Source organism: Coregonus clupeaformis, unplaced genomic scaffold, assembly GCF_020615455.1.
Source record: "Coregonus clupeaformis isolate EN_2021a unplaced genomic scaffold, ASM2061545v1 scaf0018, whole genome shotgun sequence".
Taxonomy (NCBI): domain Eukaryota; kingdom Metazoa; phylum Chordata; class Actinopteri; order Salmoniformes; family Salmonidae; genus Coregonus; species Coregonus clupeaformis.
Genome location: NW_025533473.1, coordinates 138345 through 159080, shown reverse-complemented (window position 1 = coordinate 159080; position 20736 = coordinate 138345). Strand labels below are relative to the sequence as shown.

At 42.7% G+C, this 20736-nt stretch overlaps 1 protein-coding gene across 1 annotated transcript in view; it reads right to left on the bottom strand.

Annotated features, from left to right (window-relative positions):
* Positions 1-3986: 3986 nt before the first annotated feature.
* Positions 3987-20736, bottom strand: part of LOC121572408 (homeobox protein Meis1) — a 33597-nt gene continuing 16847 nt past the window's right edge. The window contains 5 exon segments of the mRNA XM_045212483.1: positions 3987-4881; positions 7222-7323; positions 7725-7814; positions 9190-9248; positions 18564-18640. Of these exon segments, the coding sequence (XP_045068418.1) occupies positions 7265-7323; positions 7725-7814; positions 9190-9248; positions 18564-18640 (285 nt within the window). The 3' untranslated portion in view covers positions 3987-4881; positions 7222-7264.

Here is a 20736-nt window from a genome sequence, read left to right as displayed (position 1 = left end):
ATGTAAGTTATCTGATCTGAAGTGAACTAAATGAAATATTCCCCAGATAAAGTATTTCCATGGTCAGTGGAAATCTTCGTCTTCATCCTCTTCCTCTCTCCTCTGGTAGGTCCAGGCTGAGGTGAGGTAGTGGCCATGCCTTGGCCCCTGCAGCACCTTGACACATAGAGACCCAGAGCAGTGACCCACCTCAGGAGACCAAGTCATCCGTCACTGCATGTCGGGCCCCCAGGACCCCAGGGGTCGTGGCCTGCTGATTCCATCCATTGTTTCAGGGTGACTGCTTCTCCTAGTTGCCTCAAATACAAAGGCTATTTACACACTGGCTCTGAGATGTCTCCAGTCCTCATCTTGATTGCCATTAGCATTACTTGTGTGCATCTTTAAGTATGGGTTTCTTTGTTTGACGTTTTGTGACAAATTACTTTGTTAAAAGCTCTAAATTAAAATGAAACTTAATATAATTCATTGTGATAGATTAGATGGACTAGATACAGTGCTTTCAAAAAGGATTTATACCCCTCGATTTATTCCACATTTTGTTGTGTTACAGCCTGAATTCAGAATTGATTATATAAAAAAATTCTCACCCATCTACACACACGTTTCATAATAACAAAGTGAAAACATGTTTTTAGAAATGTTTGCAAATGTATTGAAAATAAAATACAGAAATATCTAATTTCCATAAGTATTCAATACATGTTAGAATTACCTTTGGCAGCGATTCCAGCTTTGAGTCTTTCTAGTCCTTGCCAATGACAAGCATACCCATAACATGATGCAGCCACCACCGTGCTTGAAAATATGAAGAGTGGTACTCAGTGATGTGTTGTGTTGGATTTTCCCCAAACATAACGTTCATTTCTTTGCCACATTTTTGGCAGTTTTATTTTAGTGCCTTATTGCAAACAGAATATGAGTATTCTCTACAGGCTTCCTTCTTTTCACTCTGTCAATTAGGTTAGTATTGTGGAGTAACTACGTTGTTGATCGATCCTCAGTTTTCTCCTATCACAGCCATTAAACTCTGTAACTGTTTTAAAGTCACCATTGGCCTCATGGTGAAATCCCTGAGCAGTTTCCTTCCTCTCCGGCAACTGAGTTAGGAGGACACCTGTATCTTTGTAGTGACTGGGTGTATTGATACACCATCTAAAGTGTAATTCATAACTTCACCATGCTCAAAGGGATATTCAATGTCTGCTTTTTTTTCTACCAATAGGTTGCCTTCTTTGCGAGGCATTGGAAAACCTCCCTGGTCTTTGTGGTTGAATCTGTGTTTGAAATTCACTGCTTGACTGAGGGACCTTACAGATAATTGCATGTGTGGGGTACAGAGATGAGGTAGTCATTCAAAAATAATGATAAACACTATTATTGAACACAGAATGAATAGATGCAACTTATTATGTGACTTGTAAAGCTCATTTCTACTCCTAAACTTATTTAGGCTTACCATAACAAAGGGGTTGAATACTTATTGACACATTTTTAATTAATTAGTAAAAACTTCTAAAAACATAATTCCACTTTGACATGATGGTGTATTGTGTGTGGGCCAGTGACACAAAATCTCAATTTAATCAATTTAAAATTCAGGCTGTAACACAACATGTAGAAAAAGTCAAGGGGTATGAATACTTTCTGAAGGCACTGTATATCACTACTTTGTTGATTGATTTTAGCTTAGTTCTGAATTTATTACAGAGTAATAAATCAACACTGAAATTGCCACACACCGTAATCCCTAAAGTGGCCCCACACAAACTTGATGTATTTTATATTTGTTGTTTACACTGCACTTTTAGCATATTTAATGAAGTGACATGATGAATCCTCAGCTGGAGGAAATCTGCTACTGATGTCTAATCACACATTTAGGTTTGCGTCCCAAATGGCACCCTATTCTTTATATTGGGCACTAGTTTTGACCAGAGCCCTATGGGCCCTGGTAAAAAGTAGTGTACTATGTAGGGAATAGGGTGCCATTTGGAATGTAATCTTAGATGGGAAAAACAGTCAGATGAAGGCAGTTTCCAAAATCCCCTAAAGATGGCAGTCAAACATGGGACTTAGTTCACACTGGCTTTATCGGAGCAGACAACCATGTCCCTCAGGAATGTGAGACTTGCAGTGGAATCATGAGGAGCAGAGAGATGAGGGGAAAACATGACAGGAAAGAGTTACATTTTCTTAAACATTATGGTGCTATTTTATTTTTTCATTACATTTGTGGCAAAAAAAGATTTGTGGCAGCCACATTCACCCATAATCTCGACTAAAAGTCGATAACCAACCGAAAATTCCACAATATCCTTCTGTCCTCACACCAAATTAGTAATTGATTTTAAGAGGAAGATAAATGATTCCTTTTGTGGCCATCGGCTTTGAAATGAGGTGTATCTAGGGAACTCCCAGAGGATTGGGAGAGCACATCTATTGAGAGGGAGAAGTAGAGCGTGAGCAGGAACTAATCTCTCCATTTAAGTGTTTGGGGCAGATTTACGCAAATCTCTTTTTTCCCCCTCAAATTCCAGGGAAGACTCTCATTTGTATCTAGCTAGGCCTTTCTCACTATTGAGTATCTTGGTAGTGGATAGTGTATATAATTTGTCTCTGGAGAGTCTCACAAAAGGATATCATATAAATAGTAGGCCTATGTCTATAGTAGAAAATCATGTTTTAGTAAGTGTCAGCATATTTTCAGTCCCTCAAATTCCAAGGAAGACTAATTTGTATCAAGGCCTTCTCACTATTAAGCATCTTGGTAGTGGATAGTGAAGTGTATGCCTTTTTCCTAATGCTGGAGGATGCCACAATAACAATATGTTATATAAATAGTAGGCCTCTGTCTATATACTGTATAACACCATGTTTTAGTGTCAGCATATTTTTTTGTCCCAGTTGCAGCAAAAGTAGCCACAGTTTGCGGGGGCTGGATTTCAGTGATGTGCATTTCAGCAGATATTTTATTGGTAGTGATGCGGGAGTTCCAGATCTATACCACATTATGCTTCTCTATATAACCTCAATTTATATTATATTCTTCCTAAATAAAGAAAAATACTGAAGTATTCGCAAACATTCTATTTGCCAAAACAAAGCTTCCAGTTAAATTGATTTTGGTTAAACCTTTTTTTCTCACATTGTCATTCAAACCTGAGAGACTATAGGTCTTAGGCAAGTTTATAATGTATTATTCCAAGATACTAATATTGACCCATTAAAGACAAGAACAAGAAGATAGAGCAATGTGCTTGTTCATTTAGTGGACCTTCAAAGCCCACCTGGTCTGTTCTCGTCGGGGTTCGGACTTGACAACAACGTCCGTTTGGCAGAATAACCTTTTGGCCTCAACAGCCTGCTTCCTTCAGCCACACCTCATACAGCAGCTGAGAAACCAAAGAGCGAGAGATAGCGGCCCTGCTCTGTTCTTACCCCCACCACCAACACTGTGGATGCATCCCAAATGGCACCACATTGCCTATAATATATGGCACTTTTGACCAGAGCCCTATGGGGCCTAGTCAAAACAAGTGCACCATATAAGGGATAGGATGCCATTTGGGACGCAACCTGTGTCTGCATAAGCCCTTTCCACCACAGTCGGTGAATCAGACAATTAATTAGTCAGTAAATACGGAGCTACCCATGCGAGGCAGGGAAGGGGGCAGCCGGTAGGCATGGAAATCTACTGTGTCGTTTTTCCCACCACTGTAGTGTACCAAGCTGTACCCTCCTAACTGTCTGGGTTACTAACTGGGGTTATGGTAGCACTTTACACTGAGTTGCACTTATACCTGTGTAGTAGCCCTGTAATTACTATTCTTATAGGCTACCTGTGTAGTAAAGCTGTAATTACACTCTAGTTACTTAAGTGTTACAAAGCTCTTTACCACATAATATAAATTGTTTGACAGGACCTCAAAGCATGGAAATGGTTCCTTTCTGGTTTGTTCATACAGCAAACGGAGAGAAACGGGTCCTGTTATTTCTTTTTATTTTCAAACGCAGATTCGTGGGGATAGGAGATAAAAGTCTATGAAAAAAGACACACACATAGTGTGAATTAAACAAGTCAAGTCCTTTTTGAAAAACAGCATAGTACGGCAAAGCAATACCAGAGCACTTGCAATAGTTATCGTTACTCGTCCGTAGAGTTTGTGGTAAAACAGTAAACAGCACACTATTGCCTCACCTTATTGTCATTTTCCAGAATTACAACAATTTCATTATAAAAAAAAAAAAATGGTTTCCAGGGTGTCCGTTGTTTTAAAAACGACCCCCCAAGAAATACAGACATCGGCTTCTTCTCTTGGTATAAGTCCACTGCCAAGACAAGAGTGTCTCCACCCTCTATAACTGTCCATGCCATGCAGCAGAGAGGGGGAAAGTTAAGGACGAATTGTTTGTTTGTATTGGTTGAATTAACAGAGTATCGAAGTATCCACTGGAGAGCTCCAGTAATTGTAGTCTCCAGAAGGGAAGTCCTTACAACGTCAGAAGTCCTTACAAGGCATGATGGGGTTTTCAAGGCCTCTCATAGTCAGGGTGGTGGTTCAGCAACAGTGGCTACTCAGACTGAACCACTTGAAGAAATGGGGGGAGTTGGAGAAGGGGGGGCACCAGCTCCACTGACAAACAATCAGGCGATGGTGGTGAGTTCAGGCTGGGCACCCGCGCAATCGATATCGCTGGGTCACGGAAGAGTCACGGATGGAGGGGCAGCAGCGAGAGATCATGCCCCAGCGGCGGGGCTGGTTGGTGGGAGGGTAGAGGTGATGGTAGGGACACCAGTGGCAGTCAGAGCGATGCCCATATCCGTGCTGATTGGACAGCCATGGGACACGCCATCCTCGGGAATACCTGGCAGTTCTGCTGGGAAAACCAAGAAAAAACAAACAATGAGTAAAACTGAAAACAACACCAGTGTGAACAAGATACTTTAACAATAAAACTGTGTAGTGTTACTTTAACACTATAACACTGTGTAGTGTTAGTTTAAAACTACATCACTGTGCACTGTTACTTTAACTCCCACAGAGACATGTACTATACATCAAAAATAGGTCAAGTGAAGCCGTTGTGTTGTGTGCAGTTAAGCAGCACTACAATTGGGTGACATGTCGTGACAAATGGATTTCACCTATCCCGCTAACTCTTAGATCAGTGTTCATGAAGGAAAGGAGAGGAGGAGGGAGGAAAAAGAGGCCATTGGTCAGGCATTTAGAGCCGGCTAGAGTGCAGTAGTCTGCGGCTGAGCAAGAGAGCAGCGCGGTTGACCCATTCTGTTTCACTGACACCGGGGGACCCGATCAACAGGCGCTACTTCCCGATGGAGAGCAGAGGCTAAACGCCCCTGAAGCCTTATTTTCTCTTTCTTCTCTTTCGTTTTCTTTCTTTCTCCCGTTAGTCCCTTTACCGATCCTCCCCTCAAAAGATGGCAACCCTGACCCCTCGGAACGATGTTAGCAAACCTCGGCCAAATAATTGGCGGAGGGCTCCTTTAAACAATGGCCTCCAGCGGTGTTAGAGCGACGCACAGGGGTCAGTGAGGAAGTTCACCAAAGGATGCCTGAGGGGGTTTCTGGGTAGAGAGAAACATTTTTACGGGGGGAAATAATCCTGTACGCTCGTTATTAATTTGTGGGCCCGTAATCGCCTATTGTCTGGGAAGGGAAAAGGACGATGTTGCCCAGCCTTGGCTAATTTTGCGGAAGAAGAAGAAAAGACAGAAAGAAAGGGGGCCAAACAACCAGGGACGGAGGGGTCCGGGGGCTTCTGCATGGCTTGCTTCGGATCCGAACTGACAGGTGCATTGTTTCCCAAGGACCCATAAGCTCGATAATCGCAAGGGGAAGAAAGCGTAATGCTCCTTCTGAGAAGTCTTTAATTGACTTTGGTTCGGAGTAATGTTGCAGAGTGACCGTATTAGAAAAACCGGCCGAGTCCCGAGTCTCTCTCAAGTCTCGGCCGTAAACGGCTCGCTTAATCTTCCCCATTCGCCGAGCGTAATGAAAATAGCTTATGAAGGAACTGGAGCCCTTAATCAAATAAGAGGGGGAAACCGTTTTATGTCCCTCGTTAATGATCAATTCATTCAATGGGACGTAAAATAATATTGCTCATCTCTTATGATTAATTGACCCTGCAATCTTTAGCTTAATTAGCCACTCTATAAGGCCGAAATGTAACTGTGAGGGAGCTGGATGCCACCAACACTCAGTAGACGGCAGAGGAAGACTGACTCTCAGTCTGTCTGTCTTACTTCTGCTCCCATAGGATTTCAGATGCCACTTCCTACCCCATTAACCAATTAAATTATTCATTTTACCCCCAACTGAGTACATTGGAGAAATTCGTTAGCACTATGGTTTTTCATTGAGCATCCACTTTGGTTGTTTCTAAACAAACATCAAATATGCACATCTGAGAAGCAGAACTATGCTTTCTTTTTTCCGATGGTAGACCCTTTGAAAGTGGACAGCCATAACAGGTTCTTTCCCACAGTGCGTGTGAGAAGCGGGAGCAATGAAAGGTCATTATTTCTGTCCACAAGACCAGTCAAATAAATCAATTGGTCACACCACTGGCGTATACATATTTAATTTAGACAAAGTCAATTAGCTTTTGCCAGCCTTTTCATCCTACTGCAATGTGGCAGTAGCTTATGCTGCATTTATATACAGTAGACTTTTACTTCGTGTGTCCGTGCTAGCATACCACTTAGTGTGCATGCCTTATACATTCTTCATGATATATTGAGCTTGGGACAGTGACACATTTTTTGTTGTTTTGGCTCTTTACTCCAGCACTTTGGATTTGAAATTATACAATGACTATGAGGTTAAAGTGCAGACTGTCAGCTTTAATTTGAAGGTGAACCGTTTAGAAATTACAGCACTTTTTGTACATAGTCCCCCCATTTTAGGGGACCAAAAGTATTGGCACAAATTCACTTACATGTGTAGTAAAGTAGTAAAAAGTTAAGTATTTGGTCCCATATTCCTAGTACGCGATGATTACATCAAGCTTGTGGCTCTACAAACTTGTTGGATACATTTGCTGTTTGTTTTGATTGTGCATAAGATTATTTTGTTCCCAATATAAATGAATCGCAAATAATGTTTTGTGTCATTTTGGAGACACTTTTATTGTAAATAAGAATAGAATATGTTTCTAAACACTTCTACATTAAGGTGGATGCTTGATACTTACAGTGCGTCCCCTTGGGCTCTGTGCTGGGTCCGTTAGCGAGGGGTCACATGTAGTGCCACTGTCCCTCCACGCCCATACCCATGCCCATCCCACCCATGGGCCCTACGGGGAGAGAAGAGGGACAAATTAGAGAGGTGTGAGTGAGGATGGGGTAAGAGATAAAGAGGTCAAAGACTTATTATTTGGGTCAGTGAGGTGAGGCAATGCAAATATTACAGTGACCAATCACACCTGGTCAAGACTGTGTCTCGGCAAGGTGGGGGGAGAGGGAATGCAGGAGAGATAGGGTGAGCAAATTATACTGTGACAGGGGAGGGGTGCATGGGAACCAGTCAGGTCCATGGTGTGTGTTAGAGGGACTCAAAAGTGTGTGTGTGTGTGTGTGTGTGTGTGTGGTGTGTGCATGTGTGCGTGCCTGCATGTGTGTGCGTGCATGCATGCATGTGTGGCGTGTGTGTATGTGTGTGCCTGGGACATAGGAGTTAAGAGATAGGAGTCTTTACCAGGTGGTCTGATTCCCATGTGTGTCTGGCCGTCCATGACGAACCCTCCCATTGGTTGACCATCTGGGGTGTAGGGCCCTCCTCCAGTCACTGGTGAAAAAACACAGGCCAAGACAGAAAGAAATGCTAATTAGAATCGTACATACGTTTTAATTACCGGTGCACCCCCATAAAACGTCCCCCCTCCCTCTCCCGGTTTGGTCTGTCCTGTTATTCGCTCTCTATTATCCTCTAATTACAAGATAATTTGGGAGGTCATTTTATTCATCAACAGGCTTAATTACTAGCAAATGACTTAGTATGTATTGGTAAGAGTTAATATCAAATTGTCCTTAAGGCTTCTGCTGTGTAAGAGCAAGTTGATATCAGCAAATAGCTTACTGTTCTGGCAACTAGAACGTAATTCCCTCGAATTACACAGCAGCACTGTAAATGGGAGATAAGTAACTTATAACAACACTTTGACTCATTAAACACGCGTTTAAGCAAACCGCTTAACCATGATTACAGTACGTAATTAAGGAACTACTTTTCCACCAGGTTACTATTTAAATCATCCACTATCGCTTATGGAACAATTAGTGGCGGAGGAAGGATAGGACAGAACAGGCTGTGATTCGGCTTTCTGTCTCCCTCATATCATAAAAGTGTAGGCAGCCTCAGGTAGAGAAGCTGGTTCTGGTTACATGAGCCGGAGCAACAGTTCATGCTCCTCGGTTTGTCTTTGAACTTTACAGAGTCCCCCTAATGCAACCCTAACCCCTAACCCTCATCACAGGTCATACATTTTACAGCAGCTCCAAAACAAGGCATGTGCCAGGGGACTGCTCTGTCTTTAGCAGAGAGGGAGAGAGAGGAAGCGAGAGAGAGAGGGGGGAGAGAGAGAGACTAACGAAGTAAACCAAAGTCCTACTCAACAACTTTTTACAGTCAATATGTGTTTTTATAAAAAAGTTGTAATTCTGAAATTAAATGTCAATTTGTAAAAAAGCAAGGGCAAACGACTGGTCATATTTTAGCTTCAGTTTCACTTGCTCCTTGTTTGTTTTTAATCCAAGGTTAAACTTTCAATGGACTGGCCAGTCAAAGTGATTAGTGTCTTTGTCTGGGCTAATCCAGTGGGTTTTAGTGGCCATTCACTCCCGTAGTTAAGTCCGTCCGTTCAGTTAAACACGTTGAAGACCAGAAGGGGCAAGGCTGGCGATAGTAGCAGGAGAAGTACACAGTTTTAGGCCTTGAGCTGTTTTGTTTGTTTTGTCAAAAACTGATTAATATATGTTTTAATTTATGTTTAAATTTTGAGAAGTTTTTATTTTATTTTATTAAATTCAAGATTTTTGTAAATGTATGTTGATCTGTTTTCTTGACAAATGTTTTCTTGACGAGTTCATATTCCTGCGTTGACTTGAATTGAAACAACTTTACCACATTCATTGAAACCATTCAAATTTGACGGCAGACTTGCCTGCTCTATTGGACTGGTCGATCATGGGCTGTACTATTCTTCGTCTCGCGTTGATGAACCTGAAAGAGAGGGAATGAGAGAGGGAGGGAATGGGGGGAGGGCGGTGGAGGAGAGAGAAGACAGCAACACGTTATAAATGAGGCCTGGCGAGCAGCATATGATTTCAATGTACTGTTTTGGGACCACAGAGGAAAAGCATTCATTCACTTTGGCGTTATGAGAAGAAAAAAAATACTCGCTGTCAGCGATGGTTGCCTGACGTTCTCCAGGCGTCTGGTCTACACTTCACTAAAAGAACATGGAAACCTCAACGTCCTCTCAAACTGTGGCTTTCAAAGAAAAAAATTGCTTCTTGGACAGTAACTGTGATTCTTACCAAACCAAACACCTGGAATATCTATGAGTTCATAGCAAACGGACGCTGCTGGTGCAAGCATACACTTCTTTGATCTCTACCAGTACAGTAGACACTTGATATACTGTCTCTAAAAATGTTGGTCCTTTAAGTCCAAAACATTTCATGTCACAGCTAAATGCTATTTAGCTGTTCATTACATAAAATACATAAAATACACCATGCACAAGTCCTAACGTACTAGTATAGTTTTTTTAGTGTACCATCCCTTAGCACACATCCAAACAAAGCTCATACAACTAAATCTCTCTGCAGTGGGATAGCTTAGGTGCATTACGGAATAGCTATGTTTGCAGAGAGTTGTCCTACATTCATACACGTCCCCTCTAAGTATAATTGTGCTCTTGAAAGCCATCATCTTGGTATGCATGACCCCTGACCTTTGACCCTGGCGGCCCCGTGACCCGGCACCCTCGGCAGAGGAGCACTCTGGTCTTGCTCAGCCTAAAGCCTTGTGAACCCGCCCCGCGACCCCTGCCGACCCGGGGAGTGAAAGCTCAGTGGTTCCAACTTGATTTATGTCCCCCTGCCTTTTTACCCCTGGTGGGATGGTTCCATTTCATCTTTTTCTTCAAAAAAAAAAGAGAAAAGAGAAAAGGGGAGGAACGGGTTTCCTTTTCAGGAAAACAAAAGCCACACCACTCCTTTCAGCAGGGCCCAAAAAAAGGCAGAAGCAGGGGGCGGGAGGGGAGCGGAGGAGTGGGAGGAGGAGTGGAGGGGGGGTGAAGATGAGGGGGAGAAGACGATACTAAGAGAGAAGTGAGGAGAAGAGGCAGAGGACAAACTGAACTAGCAAAACAGAGGCATATGATGAAGCCTGTCTTGAGCCGCATGCCTTTTCAGTGTAATAACATACTGTATCTCTCTATCAGACAATAAAATGTGGCTATTAGGTGCTGTTTTGGATTATAGAACCACAAAAATAAAGGGGAACCAATTACTTTCATATCAACAAAGCTTTGACAAATGAGGCGCAAAGTCCCTTAGGCCAGAGTGCTTCCAGCAAAAACCACAAGAAGTACATATCCTTGATGATACTGTGACGAATCATGGTGGGGAGCACAGGGGGTGTATGTAGTGTTAGGGGTCTCAAAGGAGAGTGAGATAGAGGGAGAGAGAGGGGTGGAGAGGCTGTGGGGTGCTCTGTTGTTCTGGGAGCCCAGGCGGCACCACACACCCACTAGCTCCGCCTTTTAAGCAGCCAATGAAAGGGGGAACAGAGTGCCATGCGGCGCGGCCAAGGCTGCGTCCTCTGTTAGGGAGTTAAAAGTTTCACCCCTGCACGAACTCTTCACACCATGGGACTGTGTTTATGGCCCTGCTTCAGCCCTCCGCTTCCCACCGCACAATAAGTGCGACTATCCACCCCTCTCTGGGTCCCACTCCCACAATAGAGGCCTATTCTTCTGACTACAGCTAGACGTGTCGTAAAAACCCTCCACAAGAAAAACATTATTTTACGACGGCTTTGTATGATATGAACTTGTATGCTTAGTGGGTAGTGAAGTAAGCACCTATAGTAGTCACTTCTAGATACAGTCAGGGTATCCACAATAGGGTTGGGGTCAATTCCATTTCAATTAAATCATCTCAGGAAGTATTGCATTGAAAAGCCTTCACTTTACTTTAACTTCCTGAATTGAAATGGAATTGACCCCAACCCTGATACACAACTTTACAAATACTACCTCACCACCATGCACCATCAAATTTACACATAAAAACACAGCCCGAAAAGCATTTTTTGTTTAAAGGAACAACCCCAACAACTGAAATATCCTCCTTTAGCTAATTTGGTGCGGTGGCATCTGTTCTCGTCCACTGCAGGCTGCAGAGCTGGAGCCTCAGCACGGTGACACGCCTCTCCTGTGAGGATTAAAATAAACGAGCGCTCCCCTCCAGTCTGGGCTCCCCTGGTCGTAAAATGGCCCCTAAACCCGCCTCCCCGGGTGTCATTCTCAGGTCAGCTTCCCCCCGCCCCCCCGCCCCCCCTCCCCCTTGGTCCCCCCCAACTCCCCCATTGCATGCCCGCCCCTGGGTGTGTTTAAATAAACCAGTCCAGCTGTTTGCCGTGAAAACGCTATTGACATCCCCCCCCCCTCACCTGTTCCAATCAGCACATGGCCCTGTTATGAGGTGGGGGGGGGACTTAAATGCTTCGGCAACCTCTCCACAACCTCTCCGCAACCTATCCTACTGCACTTAGTATGTGACTGACAAACGAGCCCATGCATGTACAGTATGTTCAAAGCACTAACAGCAATGTCAATTGAACAATGCATGTGTATGTCAAGGAAATGGACTGTACTGCTGCTCCATTTAGATCAGTGGTGTAAAGTACTTAAATAAAAGTACTTTAAAGTACTACTTAAGTAGATTTAGTGATATCAGTACTATACTTTTCTATTTACTTTTACTTCACTACATTCCTAAAGAAAATAATGTACTTTTTTCTCCATACATTATTTTCCCTGACACCCAAAAGTACTCGTTACATTTTGAAATTATTTTTTATTTTACCTTTATTTAACTAGGCAAGTCAGTTAAGAACAAATTCTTATTTACAATGACGGCCTACACCGGCCAAACCCGGACGACGCTGGGCCAATTGTGCGCCACCCTATGGGACTCCCAATCACGGCCGGTTGTGATACAGCCTGGAATCGAACCAGGGGGTCTGCCGCTGATCTGGTGGACTCACTAAACACACATGCTTTGTTTGTAAATTATGTTGGAGTGTTGGAGTGTACCCCTGGATATCCATAATAATAAAAAACAAGAAAATGGTGCCGCCTGGTTTGCTTAATACATTATATAGAATTTGAAATGATTTATACTTTTACTTTTGATACTTCAGTATATTTTTAACCAAATACTTTTAGACTTTTACTCAAGTAGTATTTAACTGGGTGACTTCTACTTTCACTTCAGTCATTTTCTATTAAGGTATCTTGACTTTAACTCAAGTATGACAATTGAGTACTTTTTCCACCACTGATTTAGATTAATAAGATCCAGAGAGGACATAGAAAAAACATCAGTGCCAGCCGCTGAGTTGAGAGGCCAAACGGCTCTGAATTCCTACACACACTGCTGGAATATCTGTAACGTTCCACCGCAGCCGGAAATTCCAAGAGTACTTGTGTGTGTGTGTGTGTGTGTGTGTGTATGTATGTATGTGTGTGTGTGTGTGTGTGCGTGCGCATGTGTGCCAGCGTGCTTGTACACATACATACGTGCATACGTGCATACATGCATGTGTCTGTGTGTGTGTTTTTGTGCACGTTTATGTGTCTGTGTGTGATTCAAAGGTTGGTGCTTTTAACGAAGAGGACATACGCGGGGGTCGCCCACAACTCCCCATGGCAACATTAGGCTCTGTTGTTGAACAGTGGGCGGCCATTACCTCATTACTAAACCCCCCTCCCCATTACCCCCCCTTACACCCCTCGGTGGGCACCTCTCGCCAAACTCAGAGGAGTGTTTCCATTACAACTAAACTGTGAACCCGCCACCTCTCCACACACAGACAGACACACACACATTCTGGTAGAACATAGAAATACAGACATATGCGTACACACACACACACACACACACACACACAAAGACAGACACACACACATGCGCGCACAAGTCCATTTAAAAGCATATATGGGAGAGACACCAACAAGAAGGCCTCATTTGCCGTTTTCTGAAAGCAAAGTTGGCTAAACTTGCGAATTCACTTGTATTTCTCAGCATTATACAAGAGAAAACCCTGGAATCCCTCTGAAAATCAGCTCGTTAGCCAAGTTACCACGGTAACAGACGAATAATAGTTGACACAATATTAGCATTGCTGCTACACTAATAGCAGCAGAAGTCATCAATCTCCATCAAATGAAACAATATTTCCCATACACCACCCCTCACCCCCCATCCAGAATGTGCAAGCATCCTATCTGCCCCTCGCCATATTCTTCCTCTCCCTCCATTCCCCACCCCACCTCTCTCACACCCCTGATTCCCATGGGGCCCGTGTGGTACCACTACCTGCATGCTAGGTTGAGCAGCTAACGAAATCCCTTGAGATCCTGCCTGCGTCCCTAATGACACCCTATTCCCTACATAGTGCACTACTTTTGACCAGGGCCTATGGAGCACTGGTCTAAAGTAGTGTATGGGGCACTGGTCAAAAGTAGTTCACTATATAGGAAATAGGGTGCCATGTGGAACACACACAATGTTTCACGACCTCACCGTCTTTGAAAGAGGAAAAGTGTGTAGCTGAGTGTGCACTAGCAACACGCTGGGCTCTCCTCTCTACCTGGCTACAGCACATGTCCTTTCTGTATGAGTTTTGAAACAGAGTGAAACGGGAAGGTACTACCGTGAACTGTCCAATAACAATGCAGATTTTCGTTTTCCGTTGTAAGACATTTTTCTACTGTGTGCCCGACTGAACAGGACCCAGGCAGGCATAAGTGCTGATTGCAGCTGAGTGTGCAGGAACACGCTGGGTTCTCCTCTCTACCTGGCTACAGCACCTGTTCTCTCTGTGTGAGCCATTAGCTTCCGCCCAATAACCATGGCAGGTTGGCACACCGCGGGCCATCTTCACTCGTTTTTGCTAGTCATTACCCCACTATTCAGGGAAAAGCAATTTTTATATTTCAGACCTGATCTTTGTGGCACATGTATTTGTATTTGTATTTATTATGGATCCCCATTAGCTGTTGCCAAGGCAGCAGCTACTCTTCCTGGGTTCCAGCAAGTTATATACAATTAAAAACATTACATTATATTTCACTACAGATTTCACAAGTGTGTGCCCTCAGGCCTCTACTCTACTACCACATATCTACAACACAAAATCCATGTGTACGTGTGTGTATAGTGCGTATGTTATCGTGTGTGTGTATGCGTGTGTCTGTGCCTGTGTGTGTGTGTCTCTTCACAATCCCCGCTGTTCCATAAGGTGTATTTTTATCTGTTTTTTAAGCAGATTCTACTGCTTACATAAGTTACTTGATGTGGAATAGAGTTCCATGTAGTCATGGCTCTATTTAGTACTGTGCGCCTCCAATAGTCTGTCCTGGACTTGGGGACTGTGAATAGACCTCTGGTGGCATGTCTTGTGGGGTATGCATGGGTGTCTGAGCTGTGTGCTAGCAGTTTAAACAGACAGCTCAGTGCATTCAACATGTCAATACTTCTCACAAATACACGTAGTGATGAAGTCATTCTCCTTACATGACTGGACAGTAGTCCAGGTGCGACAAAACTAGGGCTTGTAGGACCTGCCTTGTTGATAGCATTGTTAAAAAGGCAGAATAATACTTTATTATGGACAGACCTCTCCCCATCTTATGTTTTGACCATGACAGTTTACAATCCAGGGTTACTCCAAGCAGTTTAGTCTCCTCAACTTCCTCAATTTCCACATTATTCATTACAATATTTAGTTGAGGTTTAGGGTTTAGTGAATGATTTGTCCCAAATACAATGCTTTTAGTGTTTGAAATATGTAGGACTAACTTATTTCTTGCCACCCATTCTGAAACTGACTGTAGCTCTTTGTTAAGTGTTGCAATGATTTCACTTGCTGTGGTAGCTGATGTGTATAGTTTTGAGTCATCAGCATACTTAGACACACAGGCTTTACTCAGAGACAGTGGCAGGTCATTAGTAAAGATTTTAAAAAGTTATGGGCCTAGACAGCTGCCCCGGGGAATGCCTGACTCTACTTGGATTGTGTTGGGAGAGGCTTCCATTAAAGAACACCATCTGTGTTTTGTTAGACAGGTAACTCTCGATCCACAATATAGCAGGGGATGTAAATCCATAACACATACGTTTTTCCAGCAGCAGATTATGATTGATAATGTCAAAAGCTGCACTGAAGTCTTACAAAACAGCTCCCACAATCTTTATATTATAAATTTCTCTCAGCCAATCATCAGTCATTTTGTGTAAGTGCCGTCCGTACATGTCGAATGCCCTTCTGTTGTTCATTTTACTGGGAAATAGCATTGTATCTGGTCAAACACCATTTCTTCCAAAAGTTTACTAAGGGTTGGTAACAGACTGATTGGTCGGCTGTTTGAGCCAGAAAAAGGGTGCTTTGTTATTCTTGTTAGTGGAATGAATTTTTCTTCTCTCCAGGCCTGAGGGCACACACTTTGCTGTAGGCTTAGATTGAAGAGATGGCAAATAGGAGTGGCAATATAGTCCGCTGTCATCCTCAGTCATTTTCCATCCAAGTTGTCAGACCCAGGTGGTTTGTCATTGTTGATAGACAACAATACTTTTTTCACCTCTTCCACACTCACTTAATGGAATAAAAAAAGACAATAGTTGTCTTTCATAATTTGGTCAGTTATGCATGGATGTGTAGGTTCAGAATTTGTAGTTGGCATGTCATGCCTAAATGTACTAATCTTGCCAATGAAAAAATCATTAAAGTAGTTGGCGATATCAGTGGGTTTTGTGATGAATGAGCCATCTGATTCAATGAATGATGGAGCCGAGTTTGCCTTTTCGCCCAAAATTTCATTGAAGGTGCTCCAAAGCTTTTTACTATCATTCTTTATATCATTTATCTTTGTTTCATAGTACAGTTTCTTCTTCTTTTTGTTCAGTTTAGTCACATGATTTCTCAATTGACAGTACGTTTGCCAATCGGCTGTGCAGCCAGACTTATTTGTCATTCCTTTAGCCTCATCCCTCTAGACCATACTATTTTTCAATTCCTCATCAATCCACAGGGATTTAACAGTTTTTACAGTCATTTTCTTAATGGGTGCATGCTTATTAGTAACTGGAATAAGCTATTTCTTAAATGTGTCAAGTGCAGCGTCTGGTTGCTCCTCATTACACAGCAAATATTCTTTACATCTTTAACATAGGAATCACTACAAAACATATTGTATGATCTCTTATACACAATATTAGGCCCAGCCTTTGGAACTTTGGTTTTCCTAGATATGGCTACTATATTATGATCACTACATCTGATGGATTTGGATACTGCTTCAGAGCAGATTTCTGCAGCATTAGTAAAGATGTGATTAATACATGTGGATGATTTCATTCCTGTGATGTTTGTAAATACCCTGGTAGGTTGACTGATAACCTGAACCAGGATCCAGGCACTGGCTACAGTTTGAATATTTTTCTTGAATGGACAGCTTGATGAAAGCCAGTCACCCAAAAAATTGATCTCTGTTGAGAGCACATACATTATCAAGCATTTCTCACATATTATCTAGATACTGACTGTTAGCACTTGGAGGTCTATAGCAGCTTCCCACAAGAATGGGCTTTAGGTGAGGCAGGTGAGCCTGTTGCCATATTACTTCAACAGCATTTGACATGAGATCCTCTCTAAGCTTTACAGGAATATGACTCTGAACATAAATGGCAACACCTCCACCATTGGCATTCCTGTCTCTTCTGAAGATGTTGAAACCATGTATTGCTACCACTGTATAATCAAATGTATTATCTAAGTGAGTTTCAGAGATAGTCAGTTTATGAATGTTATCTGTTACTAGCAAGTTATTGATTTCATGAACCTTGTTTCAGATTCAGATTCAGAGTGTTTAATAGTCACATATACAGGGTTGCAGGTGTGATTGGAGGGTACAGTGGACATCTTAGGCTTCGAGCTCCAACATGCAGGACTAAGTGAAATAAAAGAATGAAAATGGTAATAAAAAAACAACAATAGAAATAGAAATAGCCCTATATACATAATAACAACTGTGGCAGTGATGAATAAATACATGTCCATTGGGGTGGAGGCAGAGTAAAGGCTGTTGAGGGGTGTGGTGGGGTGGAATGACCATAGGGGGAGCAGCATGACCATTGACTGGAATAAAAACAATACATATTGTAATAAAAAAAGTAATAATATACATGAAAAACTGCAACAGTGATGAATGCCGTTGGAGTAGGCTACATATGTTAATGTGGGCACTTTTCTGGGATTCGTGATTGTTTTTATTGCTTTACTGGGAGGCTTATCAGAGGTAGACATGACAGTGATATTTATGTTTGAGCTGATAGTGCAGGGTGAGCTGCACACAGTGGACTTCCAACTCGGGCAAACCGCCACAGTGCTAACAGTATAACTCCGGTTCATAGGCAAATTATTACTGAATACAATAGCTATAGGATTGACAGAGGCATTGTTCTTTGAGTATTCCTTTTGACAGATGCATATAGGGAAATACTGTACATAGTGCATGCATATAGCAAAGGCTAAACAGTAGTTGGAATGGTGTAGAGTTATACCATAAACCATTGATTGCATTTTCTGTATTCTGTATTTGCTAATGTATATTGCTGCATATATTTGCCTAGGCTAGGGTTCAGTTGGCTAGGATGTCTGTACATCAGTACATGTGAAGATTGAGATTTCTCATAGAGTGATTGAATCATCATTCTTGTCTATGTTTTGCCTCCATAACCAGCCAGAATAAAACACCTTGCAGGCTATTACCTCATTATTCGTTAATAACTGTTGATATTTATTCATAAAATAGATCAAAGTACAGTGAAATGTCCTAGTTTCATTCAGATTAGTAAATAATGTAGTAAATGCACCCCGCACCACTGGAACTATTCTACAGGTTTCCTCTCATTCCAATTAACTGAAGCCAACCGACTGTAAGGGGGATATTTTCAGTTAGGTGTTCCCAGAGGAATTAATCATTCAAATCATTAGACCTAGGTTGCCTGGGGTGGGGTAAACTAACTAAGGCTGCATCCCAAACAGCACCCTATTCCCTATATAGTGCACTACTTTTGACTAGAGCCCTATGGGGAATAGGGTGCCATTTGGGACGCAGCCTAAGTATTATAAGGGAAATAAGGGAACGGGGTATACCTAGTCAGTTGTACAACTGAATGCATTCAAGTATTACTTCCATGTAAACACATGCAGACGCCAAACAACCCCAATACAACTCACCAATTGTTGACTTGTAGGATCGTTAACCCTGTGTCCTGGGCCAGTTGTTTCTTCTGCTCTTCCGAAGGGTAAGGATGCTGTTTCAACGAGAAAAGGAGAAAGAAAGAACATATGAATATAAAGGAAATAGTAACTGAAAGAAAACAGAAACAGAAAACGGCTTTTGTGTTGTTTGTGTTGTTGTGGCTGTGCTAGCTTAAAAGCAGCGCCGGCTAATTAGCGTGAACAAACACAAACGGAGGTGTGGCTCCAAAGACTCATTAGGGCAATATGAAATGGAGCATAATTAATGGTGTGTGTGTGTGTATATATGAGTGTGAATGTGAGTGTGTGTGTGAGCCAATTAAAGAGTTTAGCCGAGTGGAGAAACAGCTACATTAATTAGGGGTGCTACTGGTGCTTTGCACATACACACACAAAAGCTCCTGATATGCCCTCGAGTAGGTTGAGCTGGTTCTCTTTGTAGTGGTGGGATATAGATACAGGCGTGTGTGCGTGAGTGCGCGTGTGTGTGTAGAGATGGGAGTGTAAGTCACACGGGAAGAATCCCAATGCATTTAACAGCGCTCCCGTTTCTATTTACTTTCCCCTCCTACTCCCTAAACTAAAAGAAATGGATAGGCGAGCACTATGTCAGTAACTAAACCAAGCTTATGGCTTTCAACCATCCCCAGACCTCTCAAGTCAGTGAGAATAAGGGAGCTAGGATATAGGAAAGGAGGTCAAACTTTGGATTCAGAGCAGATTTCTACTGTCCCAACGCTTCATAACATCTAATGCTATTTAACATTAGAAATCAGACCTCCACTGTGACCAGTTCAAACCATCTGAGACGCCAAACACCCGCAGGCCAATTCCACACAGTCACAAAGCTAGAAATGACACGCTTTCACCTGGAGAATATTTATCTACCACATCCGTTTTCTGTGGCGACAGGGAGAGGGTCTTTGATGTTATTGAGTTTTTTTTCCCACCGCTGAATCAATTGGTAATGGCTGCCTCGCCCTCTTGTTTCCATGTGATTTGATTGTAGGTAATTGGCCTAAACTGAGTCTAATTCGCCACAGAAAGTTATTATCTCAGTGTCGCCTCATCAAATTGTCCCTCGCTGTCTGCCGGCTACGTTCCATGTTCCTCCCAGTGCCCTTTGTTCCTGAATAACGTGGATAATTCTATCAACTAAGAGAAGGATAAATAGCAGCAAAACATTTATGAGAAAGTTTGAAAAAACCCAGGGACACAAACTCTTTGATCTTCACATTGTCCTGGAGCGAACTAGAATTTTTATGACCCCTTGTAGGAATCATAACAGAACTGTTTACATCAAAGTCAAAATGCTGACACCATCATGACAGACCATCAAACAACCAACATACCAGTGAATTTAACTCGCCTTGAACCAATCTCTACAATGACATTCATAAGGGAAAACAAGTTAAGATACCATAACATTTTCCCAGAACACAAAAGTGACAGCACAGTCACACACATGCACACACACATGCACAAACGTGCACACACACTCACGCGCGCACACACACACACACACACACACACACACACACACACACACACACACACACACAGGAAAGGCTGGTAACCTCAGGCCTAATTTCAGAGATTCCACTCTGGGACCTAATCCCGACCCACCCGCTCATTATGAATTATAATCCTGTTAGCAAGGACTTGCGGCTCTAACCGATCCAGAGCTAACCGCCCCAGAGTTAATGCCGGGCCATCTCCAACCCTGTAATCAGCACTGAGGCCTTCGTCCTGTTCAGTAGGGTACACGAAACGCTTTGCAACCAAAACCTTAAAATATGTGTTCCTATTGGACAAGTTCAGTTCAGTACCTCCCCTTTTTGATCTGTTTCAAAAGTTTTCTCCCTACTGGACATGACCCTTGGCTCTGACACGAGAAAGATAAAGTTGCCTCTCAACGCTGATCCAAGGTCAGTTTGTGATTTTTCACTATAAAGGTTAACGTTAGGATTATAGCATTTAAAGCTGATCCTAGATCTGTGCCTATAGGAAAATTATACTCAGAGCACTCTGACATGAGTGGCAACACAGATCTGCCGCCAGCTAGCAGCCACTCCATGCTCAAGCAAGGACTGCGCTCTAGCATGCTGGGACAGAATGAAACCATGCCCTCCAGGTGAATGGCTAACTG